The sequence below is a fragment of the Acomys russatus genome, chromosome 1 (genome assembly GCF_903995435.1).
Source record: "Acomys russatus chromosome 1, mAcoRus1.1, whole genome shotgun sequence".
Classification (NCBI taxonomy): domain Eukaryota; kingdom Metazoa; phylum Chordata; class Mammalia; order Rodentia; family Muridae; genus Acomys; species Acomys russatus.
In genome coordinates this window covers 110707303-110722593 of record NC_067137.1, presented here as the reverse complement: position 1 = coordinate 110722593, position 15291 = coordinate 110707303, and the positions used below count along the sequence as shown (strand labels likewise).

Sequence of the window (15291 nt, the reverse complement as noted above, 5' to 3'; positions counted from 1 at the left end):
GCTCCTGCCCAACCTACTTGCCTCCAGTGTACCATGTCATGACAGTAGCTCGGCTTGCCTCTAGTCTCTCTGCTCCTACTCAGCTCAAGGACCAGAGCCATGCTGGGCACACATGAGGCCCTGGCACTCCTGCCTTGAACCTGCCATCTTGCAGAAATGATAAAGCTTGGGGTCCATGATGCTGTGGCCCACCTCTCCCAGAGTCTCCAAACCTCACTTCCTGCTGTCTTTACACTTTACACTTATGTCATCTTGCTTTATGGCTTCCTGTTTTTCTTGCAGATTACCTGGCACTTGTCAAAATGAGCACTCTCTGAGGGTACTTGTCAGAATGAGTGCTGTCGGAGGGCTGGAGGAACTTGTGACTAGCTTGCTGCCATTTTTTCCCCCCAGTATAGCATGTGAGGAGCTGGAGGCATAGTGCTCTGACAAACTACTTCCACAGCTCACTTCCTCCCCAGACAAGCTTTGTAGACCAACGCCTGGGTCTCTGGGAGGTGGTAATTGTTAGTGGAAAAAGTCAGGGGTTTGCGTGGGTGGCATTCTCAGGAACCACCCTGCGCATCCTGCCCAGGTGAGCCCTCCATCCCTGGTGGGGTACACCCATAGCTATAGCCTCCTGAGGAGGCAGCTGCCAGCCATAGACGTCAACATACCACCTGACTGCAGGGCCCTAATACTGTGGCCTGGCGACTGTATTAGGAGCCATCCATCCAAGGTCAGTCTCCCTCGGGGAATTCGATACTTGACACTCTTTGTTTGTTTGTTTGTTTGTTTGTTTGAGACAGGGTTTCTCTGTGTAGCCCTGGATGTCCTGGATTCACTTTGCATACCATACTGGCCTCGAACACACAGTGATCCACCTGCCTCTGCCTCCCAAGTGCTGGGATTAAAGGCGTGTGCTACCACGCCTGGCGACACTCTTTTTTCCCTTAGGACCTTTAATGATGAACCACCTCATGTAGTATCTCAAAGCATCCTTCTTGTGTCCAGAACTAATTCTCTTAATTACTGGGGGGAGGAGGAGGAGGAAGAAGAAGAGGAGGAGGAGGGGGAGGAGGAAAGGCTCAGGACCACAGGAGGCGGTACCTGGAGGGGCAGTAATGCTTATCAGGTAATTCCAAAATCTCTCAATCCATTTTTTACTTCTCTTTTTGTTTTGCTTTTTGAGACTAGGTAGCCCAGACTGACCTCCAGCTCGCTAAGTGGCTGAGGATGGCCTTGATCCTCCTGCCTCCACTTTTCAAGTGCTGGGACTACAGAGCTAAGTGCTGCGATGCCCAGCTATAGCACTGTGATCTGCCTGGGTCTTTTCGTTATTTACACAGATGGGTAGGTGGCTCTAGGGAAAAGCAACACCTGTCACCATGAGCCCCAATCACAGAGAGGTTTGTTTGACAGTTCCTGGGTTCGATGCTGGTGGGGGAGGGGAGGGAGGCTGGTGGGCTGTTTGACAGGAGTGGTCAGGAAATGGGGCTGCCTTCCAGCTGGCTCCCTATAAGTGGAGCCTGAGAGAGGGATTTGGGCCCAGGAAATCTGTGGCTGGGCAGTGGGGGGAGGGAGAAGACCAAGGACATAAGGCAAAGGACTTCAGGGACTGGTCTGTGTCCGGGGGCGTCTGAGTGTATATACGCACCACTCTCCCTCCCACCCTCCCAAGCTGGCACTGACCGAGTTCCTCCTCTGAGTGCAGGGCCGGGTCCACCAGAGCTTTGAGTTCGGTGCTCTGTAGCAGGTAGCTCTTGAGCTGGGTCATCATGGTGCGTATCTCCTGTAGCATCTCAGTGCTGGAAGCCTGGCGGGCCATCATCTCTAGGCTGTACACCTTGTAGTCCTGCACCAGGCTGCCAAAGTAGGAGCCCTTGTCCTGCGCCAGCTCCACCACCTTCTTATACAGCTTGCGGTCACTGGAGAGGAAGACGTGGAAGACGCTGGCGAAGCTGACGAAGCTGAGGCGGTGGCGGGCCTTGTCCAGGATCATCGAGGGCTTCTTCTTCACGTTGGGGCTGCTGAACTCCAGCTCCTCCTCCGCACTGCTGGTTGAGTAGGAGTCCTGGTCAGCGGCTGAGGCAGGCACCCCTAGGCTGTCTGAGAGTGAGGCCAGGGAACCCTTGAACTCTGGAGAGCTATGGGGACAGGTGCTGGTCTGGGTGTGGACGTTCTGCATCCCGCTGGCTTGGGGGACAGAAGTCAAGCCTTCCCAAGGTGCACCGGGTGCGGCCGGCTTCTCAGTGGATGCCTCCTGTATGGGGTGCTTGGGGCTCTCCAAGGGACTAAGAAGGGTCGGGGCCAGTTGCCGGGAGACCCGCTTCTTCCTAGGGGGTGGGATTGGAGGTTGTTTGGCTTTCCCAGGAGGCCCTGGTATGCTGTCAGCATGGCTGGCTTTGGCCTCTGTGTCCTGGGCTTTCTCTGTGGTCTTCGGAGGCCTGTCCCCAAGGCTACTCACGGGGCCCTGTGGAGGAAGGCTGAGGGAGGATGTTCTGGAAATGCCTGGGTGGTCCCTGTCTGTTATAGTCCCCACATTCTGGCTTTCCAGAGACACCCTCTCAGAAACGCGCCTTCTGGGAGGAGCTGCTGGAAGAGTCTTCTTCAAGGGCAGTGGAGGGGGTGGGGCTGGCTGCAAGGGGCTAGGAGCTGCCCCAGGCTTCTTCTCATCCTCCCCAAAGGGGCCCAGGCCTACAGTTGGGCGTTGGAGACTGTCGCAGGCTGTCATGGGTGGTTGGTTTGAGTGGCCTGGGGGACCCGGTGCATGGGGTGCAAGATGAGAGGTGGGTGTTAGGGGGGAGTTGGGCAAAGGACCAGCCGGTGCAGGGGGTACAAAAGGCACCGGAAGCCGAGCAGGGCCGGTAGGAGGAAGGGTGGGTACCGGGGGTGGAGGTGGGGGACGACGTGGAGACCCCTTGGAGGTGTGTGAGGTAGCATCCGAGGTGGCAGGCACTAGGCGTGGAGGGCAGCTTCCAGAAGGCAGTGGAGGTGGATCGGCAGGTAAGACGCAGTCCTCAATGAAAATAGGGTTCACAAACCACAGGCGGTCATTTCCTACCGACAGCTCGATTTCACAGGAACAGTTTGCGTAATGGGTTGTGGGCCGGAGGCTGGAGGCTGCAGGGGCCCCGGGGGCTGGGCCTCTGAGGGGCTCTGCAGGGCCTCTTGATGGGTTCAGCGAGGAGTCCCAGAAGCCTGAAGAAAAGCAGAACAGAGAAGCAGTCAGCCCTCCTCCACCTCCTAGCAGTGGGGGAAGGAAGGGCCCTTGCTTTTGGGTAGGGTTGTTTTCCCTTCTTGGACTCTTAAACTTCTCCCACCACTTCCTGTCTAGAGGGGAAGTCCCCTGTGCACACCCCCCCTCCTTTCCCTGCAGAGGGTGGAGTAGAGGTGGGAGGGGACATGAGACGCCCAGCTTCAATTCTGTGACCCTGTGAGCGCTTGCCTTGGAGAACACCTGTGATTCGGGTGGGGGTGACTATGATTTTGGGCATGTGGGAGAAGGGCATGGTGTGGGTAGGGGGAACAAAGTTGGGGTTTCTGCAAGCTATCCAACTGGGTACCCTGGGAAGATTGTCTCTTAGGTCTTAGTTTAGCTGTCTCTTCTGTGAGTGCATTAACAGTAACACCACAGAGTTCTAGGAGGGAACCCTATGGTAGAGGGGACGGAACTAGAACTTACTGTGGCCACTACAGTTGGGCGCACACAAGAAAAGGGAACCAGAGAATTGTGGGACCTGTAGCTGTCCACTGCAGGTTGCTGTGACTTGGGAGGACCCTGATAATAACTGAGGAACTAGTCTATTGGGCAGGTGAGAGGACACAGCACTCACCTCTGAGCAAGCCCTGCCCTGCTGGGTATCCAACCAGTTTCCATAGCCTCAACTGTGACCAAAGTCATCAAAGCAAGGCTTGACTTGAGAGATCTTGGCCTCTGGGTACCATATCCCAGCAAATACTCAAAGATGCTCAGGGCCTCCCCAAAGATATAGGGTTATGACTTCTGGAGAAAAGGCCACTTTGAGCTCACGTGAGTGGCTTCATATGGAGAGAAACATAGAACTCAGGTCCTGTTCAGCGTGATCATTTTAAGGGTAGGAAGGGCATGAACCAGGCTGGGGGCAGGATTCTTGGCCAAGGGTGCCACCAGGAACCGACAGTCGGGGTTTGTGTGGTGAGCCAACCATGGGCTGTAGTAGTAACTGGGACAGTCTTGATAATCTCTGGTCATAAGCCCTGTCCCCACTTTACAGATGAAAGCAAGTGACACAGGGAAAATGAATTCATCTGAGGTCACAGGGTGCTAGAGGTTGAACAGGTCAGACTAGCCCGCTCCTGTACTGCAGGCTCCTTGTGAGGAGCTTCCATTACTTCCCACTTGGGTTGTTCTGCCTGCCAGTGTGTGGCTGGTGGCTCTTACCCCTTCTAGCGATGTGGTAAGAACACAGCAAGCACCTTTGTTTTTTTATTTTTTTTCCCCTTGTGGTACTGAGCATTGAACCCAGGGCCTCCCACATGCTAGGCAAGTGCTCTACCACTGAGGTATAACCCCAGTCCTTAACAACAACAGCAGCAACAACAACAACCATTTTCAAGTTTTGAGACAGGGTCTCTCTTTCTCTCTCTAAGTTGCCCAGGCTGTCCTGAAACATTGAGTTTTTCTGCTACTGCTTCCAGAGCAGCTGGGATGACAGACCTGTACCATCAGGTGCAGCCACAACAGGCTCTTCATGGTGACATGAAAGGCGTTGCAGGATGTCAGAGGCTTGCCGAGCCGAAGTGTGTGTCAGTTCTAATGATGGACATGCTCAAGGACACCCTGGTGGCCTGAGGCTTTATGCCCACCAGGGTGAGCAGGGTACAACCCCAGGCTAGAAACAAGCTGTGGCCTACCCAAGGGTGAGCAAGCACTTCTTACAGGAAGGAGCATCGTACTCACCCTGGAGCCCTGATCTAGACAGACTCTGCTACACCTGGCAGCCAGCCCAGAAGACCCAGCTGTCACCACAATAACAAGATGATGACCTTTCATGTCCTTCTACAATATGCAAAGCTCCTTGCACATCACAGCCACAGGTGAAGAAGTGATCAGGTTAGGGTTTCCCACGTCCTGAGGGCCACTCTTCGTGATGGCCAGGTGGTGGCTTTGCCTTCCAGATTAGCACCTGACCCCTGAGGGACCAACTCTTGATGTTCAGAACACACAAATGGTGTATGCGTTGGAAACGTGTGCCCCTGTCTATATAAGCCTGGCAGAGCAGTTCAGTCCCCTTGAAGCCTTCCTAGCGAGGAACATCAGGCAGCTGGGATTACAGTCCCAATAGTGAACTATTAAGCAGTCTCAGGAACCTGAGCTCAGCTCCCTCTGTGCTCATGTCACAGTCCCTTAAGACATAAATGCCATCTGAGTGGCTTCACCCAGCAGCTGATGAAAACAGATGCAGAGACCCACAGCCAAACATTAGGTGGAGCTCTGGGAAACTTGGGGAAGAGGGGCAGGACGGATTGAAAGAGCCAGAGGGGTCAAGGACACTACAAGAAAACGTGCAGAACCAACTAAGCCCATAGGGGCTCACAGAGACTGAACCACCCACCAGAGAGCGTGCATGGGATGGCCCTAGGTCCCCTACACATATGTAATATGTGCAGCTTGGTTCTCATGCGAGACCCCTAACAGCAGGAGCAGGGGCTGCCTCTGACTCTGTTGCTTGCATTTGGATCTCTTTCTTCTGACTGGACGGCCTTGTCTAACTTCAATAGAAGATATGCCCAGTCCTGCTACACATGATATGCAAAGAAGGGTTGTTATCCATGGGAGGTCTCCCCTTCTCTGAGGAGAAAGGTAGGGGGACATAGGAGAGGGGAGGGAGAGGAAGGTGCTGGAAGGAGTGGAGGGAGGGGAAGCTCCAGTCGGGATGTAAAGTAAATTAATTAATGAATGGGGGAAAAAAAAAAAGATATGTGGATGAAGGACAGAGTCATGGGGTAGCTGGTGTCCAGAACTGCCCATCAATGCCTAGACATGCTATCCAATCATTGCTTGCCTAGATTACTCAAGCCTGTGAGATCTGCCCCTGTAGATCTTTTCTAGAACCATCTACTGAATCTTCACTCCATCTGCCACTCACTTCTTACTGGACACGACCTGTGCTGCCCTACCCTTAGGTTGTGGCTGACGCTGTTCCCTCTCCTTAGAATTATTTTCCTCCCCGTCTGCCAGGTTCTTACCAATCTTTGAAGACTGGAAGGTGATAGGTCATGTTTTCTGGAGGAAATTTCCTGATGTGTGTAGGATGCCTGTGTCCCTTAGTCCTACTGTGTACTCTGACTACAGGGACTACCATCTGGACTGCCATCCCACACTGTTTTCTGAGCACTCCAGCACACTCTGGGCTACCAGAAAGCGGTACTGATGCCTCTCCTGTGCGTGCGTCACCAGCCTCGGGGTGATGCATCAGTACCCAACAGTAGTGAGTGAATCAGCTGTAGTCAGGGTGGAGGTGGCATTCTAGGGGATGGGGCATACTGGCAAAGCTAGCAGGCTAGGTGGGGACAAGCGGAGGGATGGGAGGATGAGACACTGAGAGGGAGGGGAAAAAAAGAGAGGGTGACCATCTCCAGATGGGGAAAGACTGACAGCCAGCTCATTGGTCTAGACCTGGTCCCCAGCAGGCACAGAATAGGACACATTTTGATAGCATCTCCCATGTGTGGAGCAGGCACTGGGGCCTCAGGGAACAGGTCCAGAGCTCAGGATTTTGCTTGCTCTAACCCCCTACCCGCGCCAGGACAGGAATGATGGTTATACAGGGCACAGGCTTCCAAGGCAGTGCTGCTTGCAGGGGAGGGTGATGCTAGGCCTGGGGCTGGGTGAGGGAAACACCCAGGGCAGCTCAGGGATTTATACTAAAAACAAAACAAAAACAAGAGAGCCTGTGTCATGCAGTCCCAGCCGTTGGCGGAGCTGTGGGCACCTGGGCCTGGTGGCACCATGCCAAGCCTTGGCTCAGTCACCCAAGTTCCAATAAAGAAGAGCCTGTCCCTTTAACTGAGGGAGTCATTTTGCTGGCACCAAGGCTTTCTAAACCCTGTGCCTCTTGTCAGCCTCAACCCCTGCAGTGCTCAGAGGACCTGGAATGTTCCAGGTTTGTAGGACCATGGTACCTGAGGGCAAAGTGAGGATTTGTGAGGCACGGGAGTGGTCCAGAAGCCCAGGGAACTCAGGGAAGACTTATTTTTGTTACATCCAAAGATGGGTTGTTGGACCGTCATTCAAAGTCAAGTGTTTTGTCTGGTGTGGATACAGGTGCATGCAGGGACATGTGTGTATGTGTACTAGCTGGGAGGCAACCTTAAATGTTGTTCCCCCGGGACCATTGAGACTGCGTTTCTCATTGGTCTGAAACTCACAAAATAGCTAGTCTGGCTGGCTGGGCCCTACCTGTTTTTCTCCTCAGTGGTGGGACTGCAAACGCAGGCCACCATGCCCAGTTTTTTAAATGTGGGATTTAGGGTTCAGATCAGGTCCTCAGGCTTGCATGGCAAGCACTATCTCCCCAGTAGCCCCCAGCCTCAAGATTGAACTGATCTTTACTAACTAGGAAATACTCTCATTGTATGCTGTAAAGGAAAAAACAAGGCACACACAAACTTGGGGGAGCTTCACAGTACATGGCCTCCCTGCCTCTAAACCAGCAAGGGTGCACATACCTCAGGCATATTTGAGAACCACTCACTACACACAACGCCTTTCCTCTTCGCATTTAGCGTTAGTTGCAAATGCCCAGTGCTGAGTTCAGCCCTGTGTTAGGTTTTTTTTTTTTGGGGGGGGGGAGGGGGGAAAGGCCATCGGCTAGCCTAAGACTCTTGCATTCAGGATGACATCATTGATAGCCGGCACTGTTGAATGGTGGCATTTCCGAGTCTAAGCTTGGCTATTCTTGTGTCAGCTCATGAACAATCCCCCAGGAGGCATCCCATAGTGCTGAGGCCGCGAGAGAATAGCTTTTCCTTGGTGACATCATCCCTGTCCGAGCCGCAGGGATTAGTCTCATTCAAACCAAACCAAAACCAAAACCCAGGACCATGAGATGCAATCAGTGACACAGAACAAGGAAATATGCCTCAAAAATTAAGCATAATTGTGGGACCACCGGGCGCCATTGAATATCCAGTAAGTGCCGTTGAATAGACACTTCTTGTCTCTGGGTATGAGAAAAACAACTGAAAATCGCACATCGGTTCACACAAAGCAGCAAAAGGCAAGATAAGAGCTGTATTTTTGCAGCAGTAAAGGGTTTATGTGTGATTTTTCTGCCTCGGTCTTTTTCTGGCCTTGTCAGTTAAAAAAGAAACCCACAACATGCTGGGATTTCATAATAAGGAAAACGATGTCATAAAAAGAAGTGCTCAGAGGGTACAATACAGAGGGAGGGCTTGCCGGTCTTCCTGTCTCAACATCGAATCCAGCCCCCCTCCCTGCAATACGGCACCCTGTTATTTTCCACTGGAGCCAGAGAAAGGGGAGAAGGGAGCTAAAGAGGAGGAAGAGATGAACAAGGCTGAAAGGATCAGATAGATAGCAGTGGGTGCAGACAGAGGGCACAGAGGCCCCACTTAGAAAGACCCGAGTGTAGCTGGGCATGGTGGTGCATGCCTTTGATCCCAGCCCTCGGGAGGCAGAGGCAGGAGGATCTCTGAGTTCAAGACCAGCCTGGTCTGGTCTACAAAGTGAGTTCAGGATAGCCAAGGCTACACAGAGAAACCCTGTCTCGAAAAACAAAACAAAAGAAAAGAAAAGAAAAAAGAAAGACCCAAGTGTGAATCCAGCTCCTATCACATCCACTTACAGGAAGCTTTATAGTCTACCTCCCTCTACCATCTCAACTGGAACATCAGCCACACAATTCACCTATTTAAAAAAATTTGGTGCTGGGGCTGGAGAGATGGCTCAGAGGTTAAGAGCACTGGCTGTTCTTCCAAAGGTCCTGAGTTCAATTCCCAGCAACCACATGGTGGCTCACAACCATCTATAATGTGATCTGGTGCCCTCTTCTGGCTTGCAGGCATACATGCAGGCAAAACACTATATATAATAAATAAATCTTTAAAAAATATAAATAAATAAATAATTTAAAAAATCCCTGTTGACTTTAATATATTCATAGTTGCACAACTGTCAATGTGATAAACTTTAGGGCAGTTTTTAAAAAATAGTCCCTGCCCCACCCACCCAAGAAATTCATGCCCGTCCAGTGTTAATGGTTTGAATGTGAAATATCCCCTGCAGGCTCTTGTGTTTGAACATTTGATCCCAGCTAGTGTGATTCTGGTCGGGGTGGTGCAGTACTTTTCGGATCTGGGGCCTTGCTGGAGGAGGTGGGTCGCTGGTAGCTGGGCCGTCTCCGGCTCTCCCTTGCTTCCTGGTGGAGATGTGAGGTGTCGCAGGCATACAATCCCTTTGCCATAACCTCTCGCCATGATGGCTTGTCTCCCCTTAAACTGTGAGTCCGAACAGGCTTCTCCTCCCTTGAGTTGCTTCGGATATTTTATCATAGGGGTAAGAGAAATGATTGGCACAGCCTGGCAACCACTAACCTGCTTTCTGTGCCTATAGATTTGCTTCCTTGGAGCACTTCTACAGTGGAGTCTCACATGGGCTTCCGAGTCTGGCTTTTTCCACTAAACATGCTTCCATCCATGTGGGACCATGAGCCAGTGCTTTGTTTCTGTTTATAGTTTAGAAAGCTCTTTAGATTCCTCTAGTCCCATGGCTTCAGGCATCAAGTGTGTGTGTGTGTGTGTGTGTGTGTGTGTGTGTGTGTGTGTGTGTGTGTGTGTGTAAAATGAAATGATGAATGGATGTGCCTGTATCAGTGAATTTGCCTCCCGTCATGCCTTTGGGTCTCCTGGAAGCACTGACTAGAGCAAAGGAATACTTGGCCTCAAAATCCCCCTCGCACCCACCCAAAGCTGGTTAGTGATTGTCCCAATTCGCCTTGGAGATCCTTTTGAGGAACAGTGGCCAGCTAGGGATGGGGCTCGAGGCAGAGGATGGGAGGTTGGAGGACGCAGGAGCAAAGCTCTGAGCAGGCTGTGTAGCACGAGGGGCTGCACGTACAGAGCAGAAGCTGCTGCCCACAAAGCCCGGTGGCCCTGACTCTATTTCTCAGGAATTCTCCATGCAAACTTGAGTAGGTTTCAGCTCTCTGCTGTAAGGAGTGTGCCCAATCCTCGAAACAAACAGGCTGCACGGGTCCCAGGGTAACTGTGAATGCAGCCCAACACGAAATCATACAGTTACTAAAAACATTATGTGACTTTTTTTCCCCTTTTGTAATTAGATTGCAAGGTTTTTGTGTGAAACTTCGTAGGTGATAGCCTCTCGTTGCAATGGCAGAAGGTTGGGTGTCCTGGTAGAGGAGTGACACAATGTACTTAGCACAAAGCCTCAGGCGCCCGCGCCCTTGGCAGATGCTCTCTGCAATTACCATCGGAGCACACAAAGGCTGCAGCTTGCACGTGCCAGGGCCAGGCGCCTGACAGTTTCAGGTCTCCATCTGTTCAGGAGATGGACTGGACGGCCAACCTTTCCTTGGCTCTGGGGAAAAGTCAATCTGCTGCATCCAGCTTTGTGTCTTCAGCAACCGGGGACACCTCATCAGATCAGAACCTTCCAGGTGGTTCCTCAGGTGTGGCACACTTGGCTTTTAATGCCTCATTCTCAGAGGAGTCCTAGCTGGCAGTCTGCACCGCCCCTGGCTTCCTGTGTGGTGACTGCTGGTGCCCAGCTGCTCCCTGCATACCTGAGGCTACACTCTCTTGAGAGCAGGGCCACTCTGTTCCAGCCAGGAATTCATTTCTCCTGAGCTGAGTGGCTTGTTTCCATTCAGCAGGTAGCCCTAGGCAGTCCCAACAGGAGAGACCTGAAAGTAGCCTTGGAGTCCCAGAACAGGGCCAGTGGGCGTATGTGAACTTCAATGCTTACTTCCGGTAACTTGATAGACCAGTATAGCAGAGTCTGTTCAATTAAGGGGCAGTGTAGAGTGACAGAGTAGGTATGAGTTCCTCTCTCACACGTCTGTCCCCAGACCCCGCTGGGAGGATAGCAGCCTGGTCTGGGAAGTGTGTGTGTGTGTATGTGTGTGTGTGTGTGTGTGTGTGTGTGTGTGTGTGTGTGTGTGTGTGTGTGTGTGTGTGTGTTTTCTCTGGTCTGATATCTGTCCCTGACTTCTGTATGATCTGGCTCTTCAGTCTGGCCTAACTTCGCTCTGTTCAGGCAACATTGGTGTCTATTATGCCCAGTGTTTTCTGGTGTTGTGATCAGTTGCAGACCCTGTCCCATGAACAGCTGGTCCTAAATAAAGATGCTTTGTCTACAGACATGTCCTGGCTCCCGGCGCAAAAGTCCTGGGCCTCTGCCTCACTACTGGCTGTACAGGCCACTGAAGCATCTGCCTTAAACATGCTACCCGGTATATCAGGCAGAAGTAGGACAATTCTGGTCCCCAACATGTGTTGGCTTAGAGTCTCAGCAGCTACCAGCCTGAGATCTTGGCTCCCTCATAGCCAGCACTGATGAGGCCCAGGCCTAGGCCAAAAATGGCCAGGCTTATGCCTACAGAGACCTCAGTCAGTATGGCTGGATACCTAGGAAGAGCCCAGGAAGTCTGGGCTGTAAATAATGTTATGCAAAAGGATGTAAGGTGGGGATGTTCCCAACCCCACCTTAGGGTTGGTTGGCTGGGCAGGAGGGAAGCCGAGGGCACAATCGGCAGACTCCGGTTTCCCATCACATCTGTCCTGGATAGTTTTATGTTAATTTGATACAAGTTAGACTCAGCAGAGAGGAGGGAACCTGAATGAAGAAAATGCCTCCATAAGACTGGGCAGTAGGCAAACCTGTAGGGCATTTTTAAAATTAGTGATTCATGTGGGAGAGCCCAGCCCATTGTGGGTGGAGCTCACCTTTTGGTTGGTGGTCCAGAGTTCTATAAGAAAGCAGGCTGAGCAAGGCATGTGGAGCAAGCCAGTAAGCAGCACTCCTCCATGGCCTCTGCCTCAGCTCCTGCCTCCAGGTTCCTGCCCTGTTTGAGTTCCTGCCCTGACTTTCTTTGATGGTGTGTACTGATGATGATAAAGCTCAGGGCTACCCCTGATGTGATCAACCTGGCTGTGGGACCTGGTTGTGTATGGGTCCCTCTGTCTAGGGTCTTCCTACTCCGTGGCTCAGCATGTCTGGGCCAGGGGAGGGGGGGCCCCAAACTGATGTTCAGGATCCAGCTTGGCATCACCAAGGGGCATCTCTACAAAGACTACTGGTGTGATGGTTGGTTTTAATGTCAACTTGCCACAGATTAGAATCACCCAAGTAGGGAGCCTCACTGGAGGAATGTGTCCTGTTTGCCTTAATTGGTATGGAAAGATCCACCCAGATGTGGGTGGTACCTTAACAGCTCAGAAGGGAGATTACTCATGCATTGCTTGCCTGGCCTTCCCTGGGGTGCTGAGCTGATTTACCCTGTCGCAGTTGCCAATTCCTGTGCAGTTATGATAGCAGGGACTTTCCAGGATTCCAATGTTGAGAGGACCAATGACTCTTCTTCAGGAACCCTCGAGTCTTTGGTGCCAGACTGGGGCTGTTGAAGTACCTATCCTTGTAGGTTGGACAACTATTGGGTCCTTGGCCTCTCCAATGTGAGGGAGCCACTGTAGGACCAGGCCGACTGCCAAGGCACTGGGAAACCAACTCACAGGTCCTCAGCCTCTCATGCATGGGATTGTTGTTACTCTCTTAGTGTAAGCTATGGGATGCTCATTCTTCTGGTTCCTGTGAGGGCTTGAACAGGAATGGCCCCCACAGGCTCCTGTGTTTGAATGCTTGGTCATCAGGGAGCGGCACTATTTGATGGGGATTGGGAGGTGTGGCCTGGTTGGAGGAAAAGTGTGTCATGAGGGGGTGGGGGGTGGGTTTTGAGGTTTCAGAAACTCAAGCCAGGCCAGGTATCTGTCTCTGCCTGGAGCCTGTGGATCTGGATGTAGAAACCTCAGTTCCTCTCCAGCACCGTGTCTGCCTGCCTGCCACTGTGCTTCCCTTCATGATGACAATGGACCAAACTCCTGAAGCTGTAAGCCAGCCCCAAGTAAATGTTAAATGTTTTCCTTTATAAGAGTTGCCCTCGTCGTGATGACCCCTCATGGCAACTGGACCCTGACCGAGGCAGTTCTGCTCTAGAGGACCCTGATTAATACAATGGGGGGCAAAGCTTGGTACCCCTTTGCTGCGATACCCATCTACTCTCTAGTTCTTCAGGCAGGACTTACCCAGGCCCAGGTTGGAGATGGTCTCAAGGTCCAGGAAGCTTCTAGCTTCGAGGATGGCCTGAGGCAGCCGCAGCGTGAAGGGCAGTAAGTCTCTGTGAAGACAGGAAAGCCACAGGTCAGGTACTAGAGGTGCCAGAGTTCCCCTTCCTCAGCATCCACATGGCCAGGCCTATGCCTCACATCCTGTGACTGCTAGGGTTTCCATGTAACTTGGGCATTGCGCTGGGACCCAGCGACGGGGCTGTAGCTGAGGGAGCTGCCAGCCAGATCCAGATCTCATGCCAGCTTCAGAGACCTGGAAAGAGCCTGGAGCCCATGGAGAATCCTCTTGCTTCTCCTTCCCAGCCTGGCCCACACTTCCTATAAGCATATTTAGTGACCTCTGACCCTTGCTCTCCACATGGAGGCAGGCAGCAAGCATAGAGAGGTGCCCTGATGAGCATTTAGCTAGGTAGCACCATCTGTTGACTGCAGGGAAATTGTTGAGAGTTCCTTCCAGAGATCTCCAGTAGCCATTCAGACAGAGGGAAACTGAGGCCGAGAGAGAAAGGGTTTTTTTCCCCCTCAGGCACTGCAGTGGGCTGGGGGTAGACAGTGCTGTGTCCTGGGCCTCCAGATTTCCAGCCCAGGGGCTGTCTCTCCAGCTAGGATAGCTGGTCCTGATTTTATGTTTTACCCTGGCATTCTGGGCCTATCTACCTACCATCTTCCAGCCATTTATCTCCCTCCTCTATCCTCTTCTCTCTCTTGTTAGCCCCTGTGTGAAGGCAGAAATTGACCGAGGACCAAGAGGGCACAGAATGACAGAACTCAAGAACAGGTGGCTACCAAGATTAACAACCTGCTCCACCACTGCCCCCTCCCCCCAATGCCCCATCCACACTCCCTTCCCAACCCAATCCTAAGCAAAGAAATCTCACCCATCCACATGCCGTCTACGGTGGGAGCATCCCCTGTTGGCCTAGAGAGCTACCTCCCTCCACTCAGGGCATCACAGCCTCTCTGTCTCATTCTCCTTTCCCTGTAACCCTAAGTTGGAAGCTTCTAGATCCTGGCAGGGGTCAGGCAATGTCTCAGGACTTGGAATCCCCTTGCTGTGCATTAAATACCATGGTGGCCAACAGACCTGTTCACAATGGGACACTGAGCTGAAGAACAGCATCAAGGGCTGCCATGGGGCTGAAGAGGGTCCTCACAGCAGGGGACCCACAGACCACACTACACCTGCTTGAGGCCTCTTGGCTAGGTAACTCTGCTGGTGGCTTCTGTTAGTGCCCCCGCAGCCCCCACAAAGCTTTCATGGGGGGGGAAAGAAAACACTACTGAGGGGTGGCTGTGGCACATCTGGGGTTCTTCTTGTTAGGTCCCAGGGGTGGCTTTGGCTACTTCACTGTTAGACTGGATGGCACTGCATCAATCTTCAGTCATTATCATGTGACCCTGGGAACTTCTGATGTCATCTGCCCATCCCTCTACACAAGTCTGGCTCCACCTCATTCTGGATAGGCCCTGAGGGTCCTTCTCCTGTCTTAGGGCCCTTCCCCAGATCTCCAGTTTCAAAGGTTGGCAAAATTCATCTCCCATTACCTCAGTTTAACTGGACTCTCTAGTTTGTTGGTGTGTTTTTGGATGGTTCCTGTTCCCAGAGAAATGCCTCTCACAATGGCCAGCAGAGGTCGCTCAATTCTCACCCTGCTAGTAATCTAATGCTGTCTTTCCTAGGATGCTGACAGGGACCTAGCCTCAAACTTGAACATAGGGGGACACCCTAGGCGCTGCTTCACCTCTGTAGGCAGCTCTTCAAATGCTTCTGGGCCCTGTCCCCGCCACAATACACCCACTGCCCTATAGCCATCGCACCTTGTTCCTAGGTTCCTGTCCCCTCAACTTGTATCTGCTTAGTTTACACACAAGCGTCAAAGCTACACCATGTTCTTCTCGTAGGTTTCTAGGACTCTCTGGATCCTTCTATTTCCCCATTCTCCC

At 52.3% G+C, this 15291-nt stretch overlaps 1 protein-coding gene across 1 annotated transcript in view; it reads right to left on the bottom strand.

The window, feature by feature from the left end:
• The window catches only part of Rin3 (Ras and Rab interactor 3), a 105418-nt gene that overhangs the window by 18553 nt on the left and 71574 nt on the right, over nt 1-15291 (bottom strand). The window contains exons 5-6 of the mRNA XM_051150688.1: nt 13306-13397; nt 1672-3180 (exon numbers count right to left, since the gene is read on the bottom strand). Of these exons, the coding sequence (XP_051006645.1) occupies nt 1672-3180; nt 13306-13397 (1601 nt within the window). The remainder of the gene's footprint in view (nt 1-1671; nt 3181-13305; nt 13398-15291) is intronic.